Below are 16,785 nucleotides of genomic sequence, written 5' to 3'. Positions count from 1 at the left end.
CACACACTTGAACGCATTCCAGGACACCGCACACGCATAAATCATGTGCACGTGTGCATAGAGAAACCCCCCCCCCCCCCCCCCCGCCCATCCAGATTCCATTAGTCCTGTTTTGATCCAGACTCCGCCTCTCTGTCTGACACATCCGTCCACCACGCCATCCCCAGCCTGTCTGGGTCTGCGTGACCTGCCCCGTGTTTTGGGAGCCATTACAGGGCAGCAGTGCCCCCCCCCCCCCCCCCCCCCCGTGGAGAACGGCAGGAACAGAGGGAGAAGGGTTAAGGAAACTAAAAACCCTGGAGGGCCAGTAATTCTGCAGCAGTCCAGACATGTCCGCTCTTCCTCTGCTCTCATATATCACGCCCCCCCCCCCCCCACCCCCACCTCCTGCGCCAAAACAACTAATTGCCTTTCACACCTTTTGCTGTTTGCTGGAGACCGGAGGCCTTTCCTGCAGCGAGCTGCAGCCCACACCAGGCTGACGTGAGCCGAGCACATAGACACGCCGCACGTATATTTATAGGTCTCCCAGTGAGGCCTGCGCGACCGTCCGTCCTCACCGCCGGTCTCTACTGGAAGCAGGAGTCACTTCTGATCTCTTATTCCGTTAAAAAAAAAAAAAAAAAAAAAAGGTTTTCTTTAAGACGTGTGAACAGTGTTCCTCTGACAGGCTTTCCATCCACACCCACTCTCCCGGGTCGTCGTCACGCTGGCCGGACTTTGCTGGAAATCTGCGCCACATGTGGATCGTTTCCCTCGAAGCGGGAGAATTTATTCGACACGAATTTCAGATCCTTCCCCCAAGATTCAAAGGCGTCGGCGGCAAACCTCTCTTCCGGAGGCTTTTGGAGAGGCTTTCAGATCTTGGCGTGACGGCGGCACATTTTATTAGCGGCAGGAGGCTAAATGTCAGACAAGTTTCTCAATTATCAGAACAAACACCGACTTGTTTTTTTATCTGTCACTCGCCTGGCGGTGTCGGCTTTAATAATAGGCACTGGGAGGACTGTACGGGTATTTTTAGCCGGTGGAACCGGCCCGTTTATGTTTATGTCAGTCTCCAGACAGTCAAGTTATCTCACTGCGATAAACAACACCTGCTGCTGCTCCTGCTGCCTTCTCCTGTCTCTCCATTTGCCGACCAGTCTGAGGTAGAAGACCCAGCCTGGGAACGTTTCATTTAGTTTAATCTACATGCTTACATAAAGACGGAGAAGCGTTCGCTGGGAAAACCGGAAAATCACATAAAAGATTAACACATAATTTGCTGCGGGTGCTTCGCAGTCGTCTGATTTATTTTGTTTACGCTGATAAAAGAGCAACAGCTGTTCTTGAATATCGGCAAACCAAACTTGGCTGCACTCAGACACTCGGGGCCTTCTGTTGAAACCACGCTCCTCTTCCCAGTTTTCCACCCTTCCAGCGCAGAGAGATCTGGATCCGGTAAACAATGAGGATCTGAGCCCTGCGTCTCTCCGCTCCTCTTGATGAAATGCAAAAAAAAAAAAAAAAACAAAAGCAGGAATCAGTCAGGCTGAGGGTCTGCAGCAGACTCGCGCTCCCACCCGCTCCTCCCACCGCAAAGGGGACTCTAATAAACCATAAGTGCCTCTGAAATATTAACTAGATGCCGCGAGCAAAATCCCTGCAGATCCGCCGAGCCTGCCATCTCCAATCCAGCCCAAAAACAAATTGCACTTCTCCTCCTCCTCCTCTTCCTCTCCTTCTGCCTCGCTGCCCTCCTCTGCCGTCCATCACGCATCCATACTTACAGATGACGGGGGCCAAACCGCCGACCGCAGGCCGTCTGGGCTCGGCCCCGGCGCTTCCAGCGCCTCCATCGATCTGAAACATCAGACTGTAACGGCTGAGGCCGCGACCCCGCCGGCCCCGCCGGGCGCGTTTTGTATCGACCCCGATCGGCACAGGACTGCCATCCAGGAGTTCCTCCAGACGGAGAACTTAGAGCCGCCACGCAGAAGTGCTGCAGCTGCACCAGAACATTGATTGGAGGAAGCCTGTGAGAAATTATGGTTTTTTTGTTTTTTTTTTTTTCTACTTCAAACTGTGCTTAAATCATCGGTATGTTCTGGTAGCTGTAACGGCCGCTGGACGCCGACGACCGTGACCTCGTCCCGAACGCCGGCCGGCCGGGCGCCAAATATTGACCGATTAGATCCTGAACAACTCCCCCGAAAGCCGTGACCTCCCGGGAACTCATCGGTCTCCGCTCTCCCCCTGAACCCTCCCCGGCTGGATCCCCCTTCCCTTCGGCCGCCGCTGATCGCCTATAGATTTCCCATTACTGCTGGAAAACAGACATTGATCCCACGCCTATCTGCCGACCCCCCGTTCGGAGGAAGGCGGGATCGTTGCTGTGTGTTGGTGACGCCGCCGGTTGGAGAGCGGGGGGGACTCGTAGTGGTGTGTGTGTGTGTGCATCTGTGTGTGTGTGTGCATCTGTGTGTGGCCGAGAAGTTATAAAGTTAGATCATAAAACCGTCGGGCCTCGGGCTGCGCTCAATAACAAATAACCAAATAAAAGTGAGAAAAATAAAAACCACATCAGAGGGAGGAATGGATTTTCTACAATGACTGTCGTTTCTGCAGTGTGTGTGTGTGTGTGTGTGTGTGTGTGTGCGCAATTCTTCTTTATTCCATGTTTAATTCAAGTGTGTAAAAATAAAACACCTCCTCCGGCTAGAGGAGGGGGAGAGTGATGGCAGAAAAGAGATATATCAAGAAAAAGAGGAGGAGGATGAGGAGGAGGAGGAGGAGGAGGATGGAGCAAAGGAGTAAAAAGAGAGAGAGAGAGAGAGTTTCCAGCTCGATCTCCCCCAGTTCTCAGCTCCTGGTATATCACTAGGTAGCATCCTGGGGCTCGGCGATGGCAGATTGCATTAGAGATATGGGCCTGATATTTCATCTAGCCTTTATTACATTTAGTTCACATCAATCGGCTGGCAGCCTGGAGGTAAGAGCTATTTGGCACGCGGCCGGACTCCCCCTGAAATGAAATCCTGAATTAAAGTGCCACCTCAGACATGGAGCGCCTGCATAAGGCCGGCCGCCGATTTGATTGCTGCAGCAGAGCGGCGGTTTGGCTGCGCCGCCGGCCCGAACCTGCCGGAGGTGGGTGGAGGGTGGGGGTGGGGTGGGGGGGGAGAACCGCCAGCTGGCCGGGGATATTAGCCGGAGTTCAGACGCAAGCCTGAGCTGACCAAGCACTTTCCTCACTTTTACGAGCGCTTAAAGCACCCGAGAGGAGACATGATGGCAGATGAGCGTTTTTTACACCAACAGGTTTGCGTGTGTTCTGGAAGCGTAGCCACCCAAAAAAAAAAAAAAAAGAAGAAGAAACATATGTCCGTTCACAGTCCGTATAACCGCGTTATCCCCCTCCGTTTTCTGTCTTTTCCGCTATCAGCGGTCTGGACCGCATCTTTCAGGTAACACGGCTCCGGTCTTTTCTCCGTAATCCCAGCTGTCATGCGGATTTTCCAGCCCTGACCGAGATGCGGAGCCCTCCACCTCCTCGCCCCTCCGGCTGACCCCCCCCCCCCCCCCCCCCCCCCCCCCCCCCCAACTCCTCCACACCGTGAAAAACATGCAAAAATCCACTGGCTGCTCGCTCTCCCTCTCACTGCCGTGCCTAATCGGGCGGGCAGAGAAAGGAAGCAACCCATAACCAACGCTACGGGGCTGCGATCCATCCGGAGGAAGAGCAGAACGCAGGACGGAGGGAGCAGGGGGAACCGAGCCGCCGTTAGCGTGACAGAACACACACAAATAAATGCTTTCCTCTAATGGGGTGTATCAGGGCAGGACGGACGGACGGACGGACGGACGAAGGGGGAAGCACCATCAACGCTTCCCTACATGGCTGCACGGCTCCTCACATGCCCGCCCACGCTCCGTGAAGACTCCTCGCACATGCAGGATGAAAGCGGGATGAGTGGGAGTGGATGTTCGAGGGCAGGCGGAGGCCTCGGCCCCTTCAGGCGAGCCCCGGCTGCCGGTGGAGGGTGGAGGGAGGCTCTTCCTCTTCCTCCTCCTCCTCCTCCTCCTCTTCCTCCTGCCCGGCGGTGAGAAACCCGCTCCACACACTGCTTATCACCGGCCGAGCCGGCCGGGGAAAGTCCGGCGAGCCGCAGATCCGTGACGCCGGCGCTAACGCCGACGAGCGCATTGCAAAAAGGAGATAATTACGCCACTTTTTCCTCCCCCCCCACATTAAACCTGGAGACGCATAAGCCGACACATCAAAATAACATTTCTGGTTCAGCTGCGTGAAAAAGAAACCGACAATCATTACAAAGCCCTCTCTCACCAGAGGAGCCATTGATGTGCTCATGAAAGCGGCGTTTTTCTCCTGGCCAGACCGGGCGCTTTGTCAGAGAGCAGCGAAGGGAGCGACCATCTGGGATTATTAATTCTTTTAATTCGCCGAGCGAAGACGGACAAACAAACGGCCGAGTGCGGCGTTCCCTCTGATTCAGTTGTTTAAAAGTAGAACAAACAAAAAGAGGCTGTGACTCCTTCCCTCTTCCTCTGAGGTCAAACACAATGGAGCAACATATGATTTGGATTATTCATGTTTCTGAGAAAGGAAGCTGACCAGCGCGGTTAAATCCAGATCAACAGCTGGGAATCATTTTCCTCCCTCCTCACAATCCATCTCTTCGCTCTGCCTCGTCTTGTCTTGTCAGACACACACACACACACACACACACACACACACACAGTCAGACCTATAGAGACGGGAGATTACAGTTTGATACGGTCCAGATTGGTGCTGATTCTAAAAAAAGGGACTGCGCTCATCTTCTACCAGCTCGAATTTGTCAAAACATTCTCAGATCTGCCGGAGATTTTAGGAAGTGTCTGATTGTGTTTTGTCTTTCAATCCCAGGGAAGCGCCGTGGCCTCTGAATCCCCCGCTCACACACACACACACACACACACACACACACCCACGTACACAAAAGCTTTGAAACCACTGGTCTAGATGGAACAGGACTGCTTGTGAATTCCAGATTTCTCCATATTTCCCTCCCAAGAAATCAATATTTGACTTTCTAAAATGTGAAAAACAACCTCATCTGCATTGATTTTAAGAGAGAGAGAAAAAAGAATCCCCTGACATCCAAGGGTCTGTTTCCTTGTCTCAGCATCACCGGTTGAAGCAGTGGAAAAAGCCGACGGAATCGTTATTGAGCCGTTCGTATCATTCTTTCCACTGTGACCTGCTTCGCTCGTCTGCGTCCACCGAGAAGCGGAGCAGAGAACCCCGAGATGTGGAAACGAGCAACTGTTTCCTGCTCACGCCGCAGCTGCTTGTGCCCTTGAGCAAGGAATTTAGCCTGGTAATTGGGCCTGGAGAGGCTGTGGTTGAACTCTGCAGCGCAGAGGGCCAAACCGATGATAAAATAAAAAAAAAAAAAAGAGAGGACGAGCTTTTCTGTTTGCTTGATAAATAATCATCTCACTGAAAGAAGAAGCCGAGCTGACGGTGGAGGTTTTGCAGGAGGCAGCTGACCTGCTGCGGTCAGAATGTGGAAAACGCATCAGCGACTTGGGATCCGGCCAAACCGCCAGCCGAGAATTATAATAACGTGTAAAAATCGCCGCGTTCCAAGAGGAAACGGCTTTCAAACTCCTGGACAACGTCGTGCAGCCGCGACAGAGAGGAAGTAAAAGCCTGACGGGGAAGAGACACGGCTCATCTGATTGGTCCGGACTGATCCCGCCCCTTTAGCCGGCTAGCGGCCAACAGCTAGCCAGCAGACATTTTCAACTCTTTCCCCTGACTCGTGCAGTCAGCTTCGTTCGTTTTGCTACCCACAATGCACTGCCGTCCAAGCAAACGGTAAGAAAAGGAAACGTCGCCGTGTCTTACTTGCAGTCGAGCCGCTCGATCTCGAAGTGCGGGTTGAAGTTGAGGACGATGCGCTGCGAGGGCTCCGGCGCCGTGATGATCCAGTGGCAGTTCTGGTGGGACGGGTACTCCAGGGGGTAACCCGGGGACGTGATGTACCCGGGCTCGCTGGCGTCCAGCACGCCGCCGCACTCCCGCACTGCGATGGGAGACAGACAGAAGCGGCAGGTTTTGGTTAGAAGTCGCGCAGCGCTGCAGCAGCAGCATCTCCACGCGTCTCGCCATGAGCTCCGTCACGCACCTCCGTATGAAGACGTGATGGAAAACAAAAACGCACGGTGAAACAAAGGAGGCAATTTAGGAGGAAATTGGAAAAAAAAACTTCTCCATTGTGGATTCTCAATGCGAGCGAGCGAGACCTCATGGGTGAGCTATTAAAACCATAAAAGATCATCGCTGCTGCATTTGGGCGAGCGCACACACACACACACACACACACACACACACACACACACACACACACACACACACACACACACACACACACACACACACACACACACACACAGAGCCTCTTTCACCCCTCTTCCACACCCAGGCTCTTATCTCCACGCCTCCCCCGTCGGGACCGTTCTTCCAAGTGTAATTGTTGCTCCGGCGAGCCAATCTGCAAACATTAGGACACATTCCCCGATCCTATCACGCTCTCCCAGGAACAATAGCCTGCCAATGGCGTCGCTCCGCAGGCCCGGGCAGGAAGTGACACGCAGACGGCCTGTCTGGCGGGGTTCTGGGGTGGGGGGGGTCACCCCGAGTCTGTAATGAGAAGCTAACGCGCTGACAAAAGGCCCCATTCTCCGCCGGCGCCCCAGCAGCGGCGGCGGCGGCGGCGGCTCCCGCGCTCGGCGTTATCTCCCGTAAACACGCTAAACACGTAAACTCACACGCACACACAAAAGGAACATGTATATGAGTATTCGCACACGCCATTGTGCGCGGCGGCTCCTTTATTACTCCGGCATTGCAATAGATTCGCGGGGATTATTATTCTTTACAGGAGCAACGGCGAAACGTGTTCTCCATGACAACAGCAGGGGGTGGTTTAACTCGATACCTAACACTGGATGCGTGTTTGTGTGTGTGTGTGAGTGTGTGTGTGTGTGTTTGCCGATTCTCCGGTGGGATCTCTAAATGTAATGAACCTGGCGATATTGAACTGAAAAAGGGGGGGGGGAACAATATCTGTAATATCCTTAATATTAGAGCCAGCATTTGTTGACCAAATAAGAGAAACACAACACAGAAGAAGAAGAAGAAGAAGAAGAAGAAGAAGAAGAAGAAGAAGCAGCAGCAGCTCACTGAGCTCTGCTATTAACAATGCACGACCAAACGGTGGGCTTAACCACCCAGCTCCTGAACTGAAGCTGTTCTTGACATAAATGGGTTGATATTTCTGCCTGTTTCTTTCAGATTTCTGTGAAAGCATCAATAAAGGAAACAGAAAGAAAGAAAGAAAGCAAGGAAAAAAAAAAAAAACACGGCACCAAAGGCTTGAAGTGTAATAGACCCTTCAAGTGTTGACATTTCCACCGCCTATTGTGCTTAAAAGGCTCACTTAAGATTCCCTGACATTTGATAGAGCTGCGATGGCTTCCTCACTTTGTTACTGGAGAGGAGCGACGCCCACGCCGGCACATGGGGCGCGCACGGCCGCCGGAGATTTTCACGCGAGTGCGTGACTCCGGCCGCCCACGTGCACAAACACACACACACACACACACGCACACGCACGCGCGCACAAAAGCTTATTACGCAAATACACAACAAGCGCACGAGTTCATGTGAAAAGGGGCGCGCGTGAGGATGCCTGCAATGCTCTGGGATGCGCGCTTTTAACACACGCCCACACGTTTATGAATGTGTACACACGCACACACACACACACACGCGCGCGCGCACACACATCTGGCGCTGCTGTTGCCGTGTTCAAACGCCCACCCGCGCAAGCTCTCCTCCAAAAAACACACAGAGGGCCTGTCAATCTCCAGGGCCGACAGAGGCGGAGAAACAGCACACTGAAATTTTTCAAAAAGATAGCAGGGATGGCAAAGAATGACACACCCACACACACACACACACACACACACACACTCATCTCTTTATCTGCTGGGCTGTGCAGACAGACAGTCATTGTTGGGAAGCCTATGGAGGCTCCGGTGTGCAGGAGGCTATCAGCGCACCGGGCCTCGGCAGATTAAGCCATTTGGGGAGAATCCTGCAGCCTCGACACTTTCTCTTTTTTTTTTTTTCTCCCTTCCCTGAGCTGCCCATTCAATGGCCTCCAAGGAGGATGAAGAGGATAGGGTGGAGAGGCAGAGGGGGGGGGAGAGAAGGGATTAAAGTGGGAAGAGCTGAAAGAGAGGAAGGCGGCGAGGATAAAAGCGGAGAAGAAGAAGAGGAGAGGTGGATTGAAGAGGAGGATAAAAGATGGATGGAGGAAGAGGAGATTGATCAGCGGGAGAGAGGGGGCGAGTGACAGCCATACGGGGAGGGAGGGAGGTGACAAAAGGTGATGAGGAAGGAGAAATACATGTAGCGAGGGAGGGGAGGGGAGGGGAGGGGAGGGGGGGATGCTGCAGAGAGGGAGGGAGAGAGGGGACGGCGAGGATGAGCTGTGCACAGAGCCTGACGAGCCTCATTAAGACATGCCTGCTATCCAGCGGCTCCCTGTAGACGCTGACCCCACAGGGAAACCTCTGTCAGTCAGCTCACACACACACACACACACTCACACACACACACACACACACACCACACACACACACACACACACACACACACACACACACACACACACACACACACACACGGCCAATGGCTGCGTGTTTGTGAGGAAGTCAGGACGGTGATCCAGCAGCAACATGCATCAACCGCACACATCACAACTGTTCTACACTCTGGATTCGTCTGCTTCTGCCTAATTACTGGGAGGGTAGTTAGTACACCAAATATGTATGAATGAGTGTGTGCGCGCGTGTGTGTGTGTGTGTGTTTCAATGACAAGAACAGAAGTTGTGGTGTTGAATGAGTAACACAGGAGAAGCACTCGGCGACTCTCATGAATTGCACTGTCTCTTCCACTAGAAGAGCCCATCTGTCTGCACACTCACACACACACACACTCACACACTCACACACACGGGCCGCATGCACTCCAGCCGTGCAAGAAGCTAAAACACGATTACATGAGAACAAGGACACTTCTGTGCATGTGTGTATCCAGCGTTTGCAGGATTGATTTTTCATTATTTCTGGGAGGATTTTTGCGTAAATGAAGCCGAAAACGCAGAACAAACACTGCAAATGTATTTCCATCTTTATAACGCCGTCACTTTGTTTTCACATGGGGTGCACAAATGGAATAAGTCAAACGTGTGTGTGTGTGTGTGTGTGTGTGTGAGAGAGCACATTTCTTCGCGCCGCTCCTGATCAAGCCGCGGCCCACAGACGTCTTTGTACCCACTGTGAGTGCCTTTATCTTCATTATCTGAGAAAATGTGCATATGTCTGCATGTCTTAGCTCATGTTCTGCAGCGCGTGCGTGCTTGCGTGTGTGCGTGCGTGCAGGTGCGCGTGCACGCTCTCATTTCTATTAGCCGCCTTATCGGGGAAGCATGGCGTCACGCTCTGGGATAAGCTGCGACTGCGAGGAGAGGCGCTGATAAATCCCTCCATCATTCCTATTGCCCCCCCCCCTCACACACACACACACACATTCACACGCACACACACCTCCACCCTCCACTCCTCCTTCCCCACCTTAATTAAAAAGTGCTATCACCCAGAGTGAGGGAATAAGAGGGGAGAGTGGGCAGCACTCATCCATTCAGTCAGGAGCACGGGGCTCTCTCTCTCTCTCTCTCTCTCTCTCTCTGCTTTTAATCTCAACCATTCCACACTAGACTGGACCAGAGGATGGGGGGGGGGGGGGGGGGCACCGGGAGAGGAATTACTCTTACTGTTGCACTTATAAATGACCCGGCGTTCATAGAGAGGGAAAGGAGCTTTATAGTCATTTGTGCAACTTCAGCAAAACTTCGATGTTATTTACGTCAGTCGTTACTTTAGAAGAAATCTTCATGCATTATGATACGCTGATGGTCTTATTAGAGATCTCATAATGCATAAAACCAAACAAAAAGGAAACATCTTGTGAGTGAAAGATGTTGAAAAAGCAAACAAACGAAACCCTCAGAGTTTAATGTTCTTCAGTCGAAATGAAAAACCAACAAACAGAGAATATGAATTTCCCCCTGAGCTGCAGATACCCGCTGCTCTCCTCTGCAGAGTGTAATGAAACTCCACAATAAAAGTCTTGACTCTAAAGATTTTTAATCATTTCTAGTGCATTTCATATCACGGCCGCTCCACTGATGCAGGTTTTTATCTTTTCTTTATATACTGTTGGGGAGGAATCCCCATTAAATTGCAGCAGTGACAGAAAAAAAGATTTTTAACTCATTCATTTTGTGGCAGAAATTCAGAAACCTGTAGATTCTAATGTCCTGAGTGTGAGCTAAAATGAAAACAGCTGAGGTTTTTAGGAGTTTTCTTCCGTGTTTTTATAGATTTTGCAAGTTTTTCCTTTAAAACTTTGTAATCTTATCTTTCTGCTGGGGATTCTGTGCAGCCAGTCCCAAACTTCAGCACACGCTCGGCTCAGGAATGCAACATATACAGACAAGAGGCTTCTGTTAAACAGACTTAAACGTGTTTAAAGAGGGATTTTCCTTTTAACAAGTAACAAAAGCCACATCAAAAGCAGATAATATCCCAAAATCCTCTTTTCCTCCCCGAGCCTCCCTCCTCGTGCCCCCCCTCCCTGCCCCAGCCTCCCTAACAGGATAAGTGCCCCATGCTAATCAGCTAAATGCACCGAGCTGGCCATCCTGATCAGTGGTTCAATGGATCAATCCGGCAAACAGATGGTTGCTGTGGCTGGAGCCTGCAGGGGGGGGGGGGGGGGCGGGGGGGGGGTGGAGGGGGTAATCCTGAACGCTACCTGATGACAGTATCATGTCTCCTCTCCTGTTTCTGTGTGGTGGCGTCAGACTTTCTGCACGAAAGCGGCGCAGAGAGCTGTGAGGAACTGAGCGCTGCTGCAGGAGTCTTGGTGATTTCTGGCCTCCCACACACACAAACACACACACACACAAACACACACACACACACCGAGCTGCCTCTCAGAAGCCGGCTTTTCCTTTAAATTCACACCTTAAAGCCGTTTCCTATGCCGCCCTCTCCTCTTTAACCTTTGAATCACAGTAAATTTCGAATGCTGTGCGGGCCTGACAATGCAACCCGCCTACCCCCCTTTCCCCACACACACCGCCCGCCCAGCTTCCACCTAAACCTCTCCCTGAGCTCCCGTTAAGACCCCCAATGCGGCTAATGCGACAGGCTGAAAGAGCCAGCTCTGTTTTATTTATGGGGGTCTTGTTTTTAATTTCACCCCGGGCGCGGGGGCTGTTGCAGGGCTTTGCATGAGCCTGTGACTCTCATACCTGACTGCTATTGAACGCAGCGCTCCCGCTCGTCTTTGGCTATGAATGCTAATGGCTGACCTTGTTTTCTCAGCTGATGCCTCTGAGGCCGGGCAGATTACAAAAACGCAGAGAGAATTAAAGGAGAGGAGGGCGAGAGGAAACAAAGAGACGGACGAAAACGAGAAAAAGTTTACCGAGACGGCGGCAAACATTTGGACAGGAAATGATTGAATAAATAGGAATCCAGCACTCGGCGATGATACTGTGGGTGAAGAGGATGCACAGCCGCCCACTCAATAAACATGCAAATGAGCTGCTTAATGGCTTGAATATTAATGCCGGTGGTAAAGGAGTAATTAATGTACACGCCACCGGAGTCAAACTACGGGGATTACAGTACAAGTGGAGTGGAAGTCTCAGTGCGACGGCAGCTGGAACTCTCCCAGCTCCAACATCTGCAGGATTCATCCACTCTGACATCGAGGAAAGGTCCCGACGCCCTCCGAGGTGCGTCTGTGTGGAAAGCACAATCGAAGGGAAACGTTTCTGCTGCTCCGCAAAAGCATCAATCTGTATAAACCCAGATGGAGTCCATCATGAGAAAAAGCTGGAACTGTTTGGAAAGCGAAAGGCTTTAATGCGACGCCAAACCTACTTGACTTTCATGAGAGAATCATTCAGTAACAGAGCTTCTTCTCTTTTCCTCTTCACCGTCTTTTACCTCAGCCTCCAGTCAGGGCCCCGGCTATGATTTTTCCCACTTCAGCTGTGTCACCCAAGATGATAGTGTCACTTCATGAAGCCTTAATGTGATCCCCCCCCCCCCTTCAGTCCAGTGCCATTTTAACTCCGTGACCCCCCGCCTGCTTTGAAGTTGCCCTTTCCTCTCTCACACTCTGTTAGAAGGCACAATCCACTCCCCCCCCGATCTGCTCCCTGCTTTGCCGCCCGATGTCTCGCCTGCTTTTCAGAGTGACTCTGCACCTCTGCAGGCATCCCTCGCTCCTCCGACTCCAAACCTCCCTCTTCGTGCTCGGTTTGTCCCTTTTCCTCCGGCAGAAATGTGTAATGTGGCTCTTGAAGTGAGTGAGGAGGCAGGGACATGTGGTGCAGTGTCTTGGCAGGAGAGAGAGAGAGAGAGAGAGAGAGAGAGAGAGAGAGAGAGAGAGAGAGAGAGAGAGAGAGAGAGAGGAGAGAGAGAGGATCCAGCCTGTTTGCCTGATGCCTGCCAAGAGGCCCACATCTGTCTCTGATCAACGTGAGCACGGCCGGTCGGGATGGCTGTCCTGTTTAAAAGAAGTAGCCTGGAAGAGGGTGAAGTGGAGGCTTTTGTTTTGAGGCGCGCCAGCGGGAGGGGGTCGGGGGGGGGGGGGGGGGGGGGGGTCGTAAAGGCTCAACAGTCATCATGGGATCACGAGCGGCTCCTCGGTCCGCGTGCTGCAGAGGCGCAGCACCGGACTCGCGGAGGCAGCTAAACCCCGCACATCCTGTCGTGACACATTGTGACATTGAACGAGGTGACAGGAAAAAGAAAAAAAAAAAAGTTTCACTTGGTCACGCCAAACTGAAATGACCAGATGTGCCACCGGTGGTGAAACAGTGAGAACTCGGTTCTGGTGACATGAAAAGCAACGCTTGATGAATTGGATCAATTCGGTGCTCGTCAGCGAGCGGAACGCACCGCGCGCCGAGATGCTCCCGGTTTGGCTGATTCCGCCACTCTTCCCGTACTTTACAGCATGATGGACGTCCTGTCAGGTCCTGGATCCAGGCCGTCTGGATGGCTCCTGTCCTGCCGCTCATCCTGCTCTGAAAACCTTCCTGCTTCATGTGATCTGCCTGCCCAGAGCGCACGGAGGTGCCGGCGCGCCGCCGCCTGCAGCACAGCCTTCAGCCCGCACAGGCAGCCCCAGAGAGCACGAGGGCAGAGTCAGGGACAGCCTCGTGCTGGTTGCCACACTGGTGACTGAATAACTCGAGCCCCGCAATGATGGTGAAGCTTTTACGCACGCATCTCCAGGAACCAGGAAAACTGTAAATTACGCACGACCCGAACGCCTATTTCATCACACACGAGCCGATTTATTCCTTTTAAATCCACAATTAAAGTCAGATTGCACATGCTTCCCGTCCCTGACTGTGTAAATTATCTCATTTTCGGGCCACGGAGCTGCTGGCTTCAGTTACACAGGCACAGATCTCCGTTTCCGTTTTCTAAATATTTGATGAAAACATCTGACTCCCTCAGTTTAAAACGTCTAACTGGTCTTAATTAGTGGCTGAGCGGATCACCGCCACGGTTCCCACATTATTTCCAACAGAACATTTCTGTGCGCACGTTTCGTACACCCCTCACATCCAGATCCGCTCCTCCGCGTTCATAAAAAAAAAAGAGCAGAAAGAGAAATCCTCCGGTGCGCCAGATGTGCACGGAAATAAAAACGGGACACGGAACAATCGGAAACATGCTCAAATGGTAAAAAAAAAAAAAAAGGGTGTCGTTTTTAAGAGTAAAATACTAAATGAAATCTACGGTTTCTACTAAATATGTTGTTTTCGAATCCGTTTGGTTTGTTGTGGTTGGAAAACCTCGCGTGCGTCCAAATGAAGGAGCAAGTCAAACTCACCCCCTTCTCCCGTGACTCCCAGCGCCAGATGACACATCGCCATTAAAAATCCAATCAGCGATGACACAAAATCCATCCTGGATGATGTGGAAACTTGCAGGAGAGCGTTAAGTGTCTGCTGTTCCCACCTCGGAGGAAACCAAAAATCCACACCCGCGTCGGAGCAGGAACCGCCGGCGGCAGGAAGGACCGAAGCACTTGAAGGAAAACCCCGAGATGTTGATGAAACCGCTGCTGGAGAAAGCTGCGCTCCCGCTACATGTCATTGAGGAAATTTATAATTTCCTTTCAACGCCGCCTTTTCAAGTCTGTCCATTTGGCGAAGAGGCGCCGCTGAAGCTCATCCAAAAAAAAAAAAAAAAAAAAAAAAGAAAGAAAAGAAAAAGAAACCAGGGAATAAACCAACTCCGTGATCGATCCTGCGCGCGCTCCTCCGCCGGGCGGCTTCAGCCGCCGCTGCTGCACGCGCCTCGGAGAGTCCGGACAGCGGCTCCGGGGTGCGTCCTTCTCCCCGCCACAGTCCCCCGCCTGGTTTTTCTTTTTTTTTTTTTTTTACGCACACGCGGAGCGTCCACGAGAGGAAGCGCGAGAGGCTCCAGCCTCAGCCAGGGGGTCCGAGCCGCTGCGCACGTGAGGCTCCAACAGGAGAGGAGAAGCGGGGAAAAGTGCTGAAGGAGCGCAGAGTGTCATGCCAGCTCCCGCAGCCTGCGCTCCGCTCCGCTCACACACCAGCACTGTGTCCTGCGTCCGTCTGCGAGGTGTGTGTGGAGTGTGTGTGTATGCGTGTGTGTGTCAGAGAGAGAGAGAGAGAGAGAGAGAGAGAGAGAGAGGGATCGTGCTTTTGAGCCGAGCAGCTATCGCGTTACAGTCACGGCGCCTCGGCTCCGCCTCCTCCGTTGGTCGCCGATTATAGGGAGGGAGAGGGGGGGCACGTGCACCGCCCACGCGCCCTCTCCCCCTTTCTATCTGCTTCTCTCCTCTCGCCCCCCCCCCCCCCCCCCCCCCCCCCATTTCTCTCCTCGTTACACACACAAACAGACGCCCCCCCCCCCCTTCAGAAGATCCCACAGATAGCAGTTCTCCCAGATTAAAACCCCTCAGCAGCTCCGGGCTGTTTCGGAGGCTCGGCGGTGGCACGGCCGGCGAGCGGGCACGCGGCCGCCTTTCGCCACAAGCACACATCAAACGGACAAGGCCAATGTCAAAGCCCCGAGCTGAGTGGAGGGAGAGCCCACCTCGGCCCTGCCCAATCTCTGCCCTGCAATCAACAGGCCTAAATACAGAGCGGCGGGCTGCGTAATGACACAGTGGCGAGCCCAAATAATCTGCTGAGAAAGGCCTCTGCAGCGTCCGGCCCAGGCGCCCTGCCTCTGGCTTGTATTACCTCGTAATGTAAGGGACCGGCCGTATAATGAGCTGCAGCACGCAGCCTCGCTGGCATCTTTATTTGGAACAGCTAGGTGCATTCCGAAAGGTCAGGACACTTGGGGAAACTTTTTGAGGCAACGTAGGAGCTCTGACTCCTCGTACCTCGTACGTTTTGGGGGGGGGGGGGGGGGTGTTTCCACGTAGCATCCTGTTTGTTCCTTCTCCGCGGATCGCGGAAGCAGCGAGATGTAAACAAAAGATCCCAACGCCCTTGACAGAAGGTTGCCTGACAGGTCTGGAAGTCACTGCCTGCCTGTCTGTCACCTCAGTCAACTGTCAGCCCCCCCCCCCCCAACCCCCCCGGTGTTGACGAGATGCCATCTTCTCGCAGCTTTCGTACCGCCTGTCACTCATTTCAAAGCCCACCTCCGGCTCCGGGGCGCGGCGGCTGTCAGGCTCGCCCGCGATTGGCTAATCCCAGCCCCCCGGGCGGGCGGGCGGGCGGGCGGGCGGGCCGCACTGTGCACCAACCGGTGCGCCCACGCGCCGCCACGGAGGACACCTCCGCCGGATTACTCCCGTCAGTGTGCCAACGCATGCCGTCTGAGGCGTATAAACTCTCTCTTTTGACCTCTGCGGTGACCTTCCCTCGGATAAAAAGAAAAAAAAACAGCGGTATAAAACCTTCACGCAACACTGGGTCACTCTCTGCTCTGTCCTCCTAACCCCCCCCCCCCCACCCCTCACCCTCAGTCCCCGGGGTCATTTGATACTCTCCTCTCCCATTTGTCAACATCTCCACCCCCCACTTTCTTCTTTCAACCCCCCACACCTCGGAATATCGGGTCAACGCATGGCTAATGAAGGCCGGGCGTCACACGGAAAGAGAGGACATGTTTGGGCGAATCTCAAGGGGGGGGGGGGGGGGGGGGGTTAGAGATACAGACGCCGGGGTCCGCACGAACAGAATCAATCAAACTATTGATCTGATGACATGTCTGAGGATGACATATGTTCAAAAAACAATACCAGAGCTTCTCCTCCACTCGTGACGCCACCTTGTGGTGTAACCCGGTATGAACATTCATAATAAACCTAACTTACCACAGAAAGAGAAGAAACGCTGAAAACGACGTGGCTGGCATACATTAGAGGTATGAAATTCACATTAAAGAAGCAGTTTGTGTGAATTTCATATGTTTGGATGGTCATCAAAGCCTCCGTGTTTGTCAGTGAAAATCCCCCCCCGAAAGCCTGACGAACAACGCGGCGTGGTTCGAGTTAGCTGGAGAACAACAGCAGGGGATTAGCGCAGTGCAGAGTGGCGCTGCGAAGCAAAGCAACTGCGGTCTCTGGCATTTATTAA

The 16,785-nt window shown here is 52.9% G+C and overlaps 1 protein-coding gene across 2 annotated transcripts in view; it reads right to left on the bottom strand.

The window, feature by feature from the left end:
- LOC115383763 (neuropilin-2-like) overlaps nt 1-14,397 on the bottom strand; it is a 56,518-nt gene extending 42,121 nt beyond the window's left edge. For both annotated transcript variants that reach the window (XM_030085936.1, XM_030085937.1), the window contains exons 1-2: nt 14,052-14,397; nt 5,900-6,077 (exon numbers count right to left, since the gene is read on the bottom strand). In XM_030085936.1, coding sequence (XP_029941796.1) covers nt 5,900-6,077; nt 14,052-14,127 — 254 coding nt within the window. In that variant the 5' untranslated portion in view covers nt 14,128-14,397. The remainder of the gene's footprint in view (nt 1-5,899; nt 6,078-14,051) is intronic.
- Between the last annotated feature and the right edge of the window lie 2,388 nt (nt 14,398-16,785).

This window comes from Salarias fasciatus (assembly GCF_902148845.1).
Source record: "Salarias fasciatus chromosome 23 unlocalized genomic scaffold, fSalaFa1.1 super_scaffold_20, whole genome shotgun sequence".
Lineage (NCBI taxonomy): Eukaryota > Metazoa > Chordata > Actinopteri > Blenniiformes > Blenniidae > Salarias > Salarias fasciatus.
This window is presented reverse-complemented; position numbering and strand designations above follow the sequence as displayed.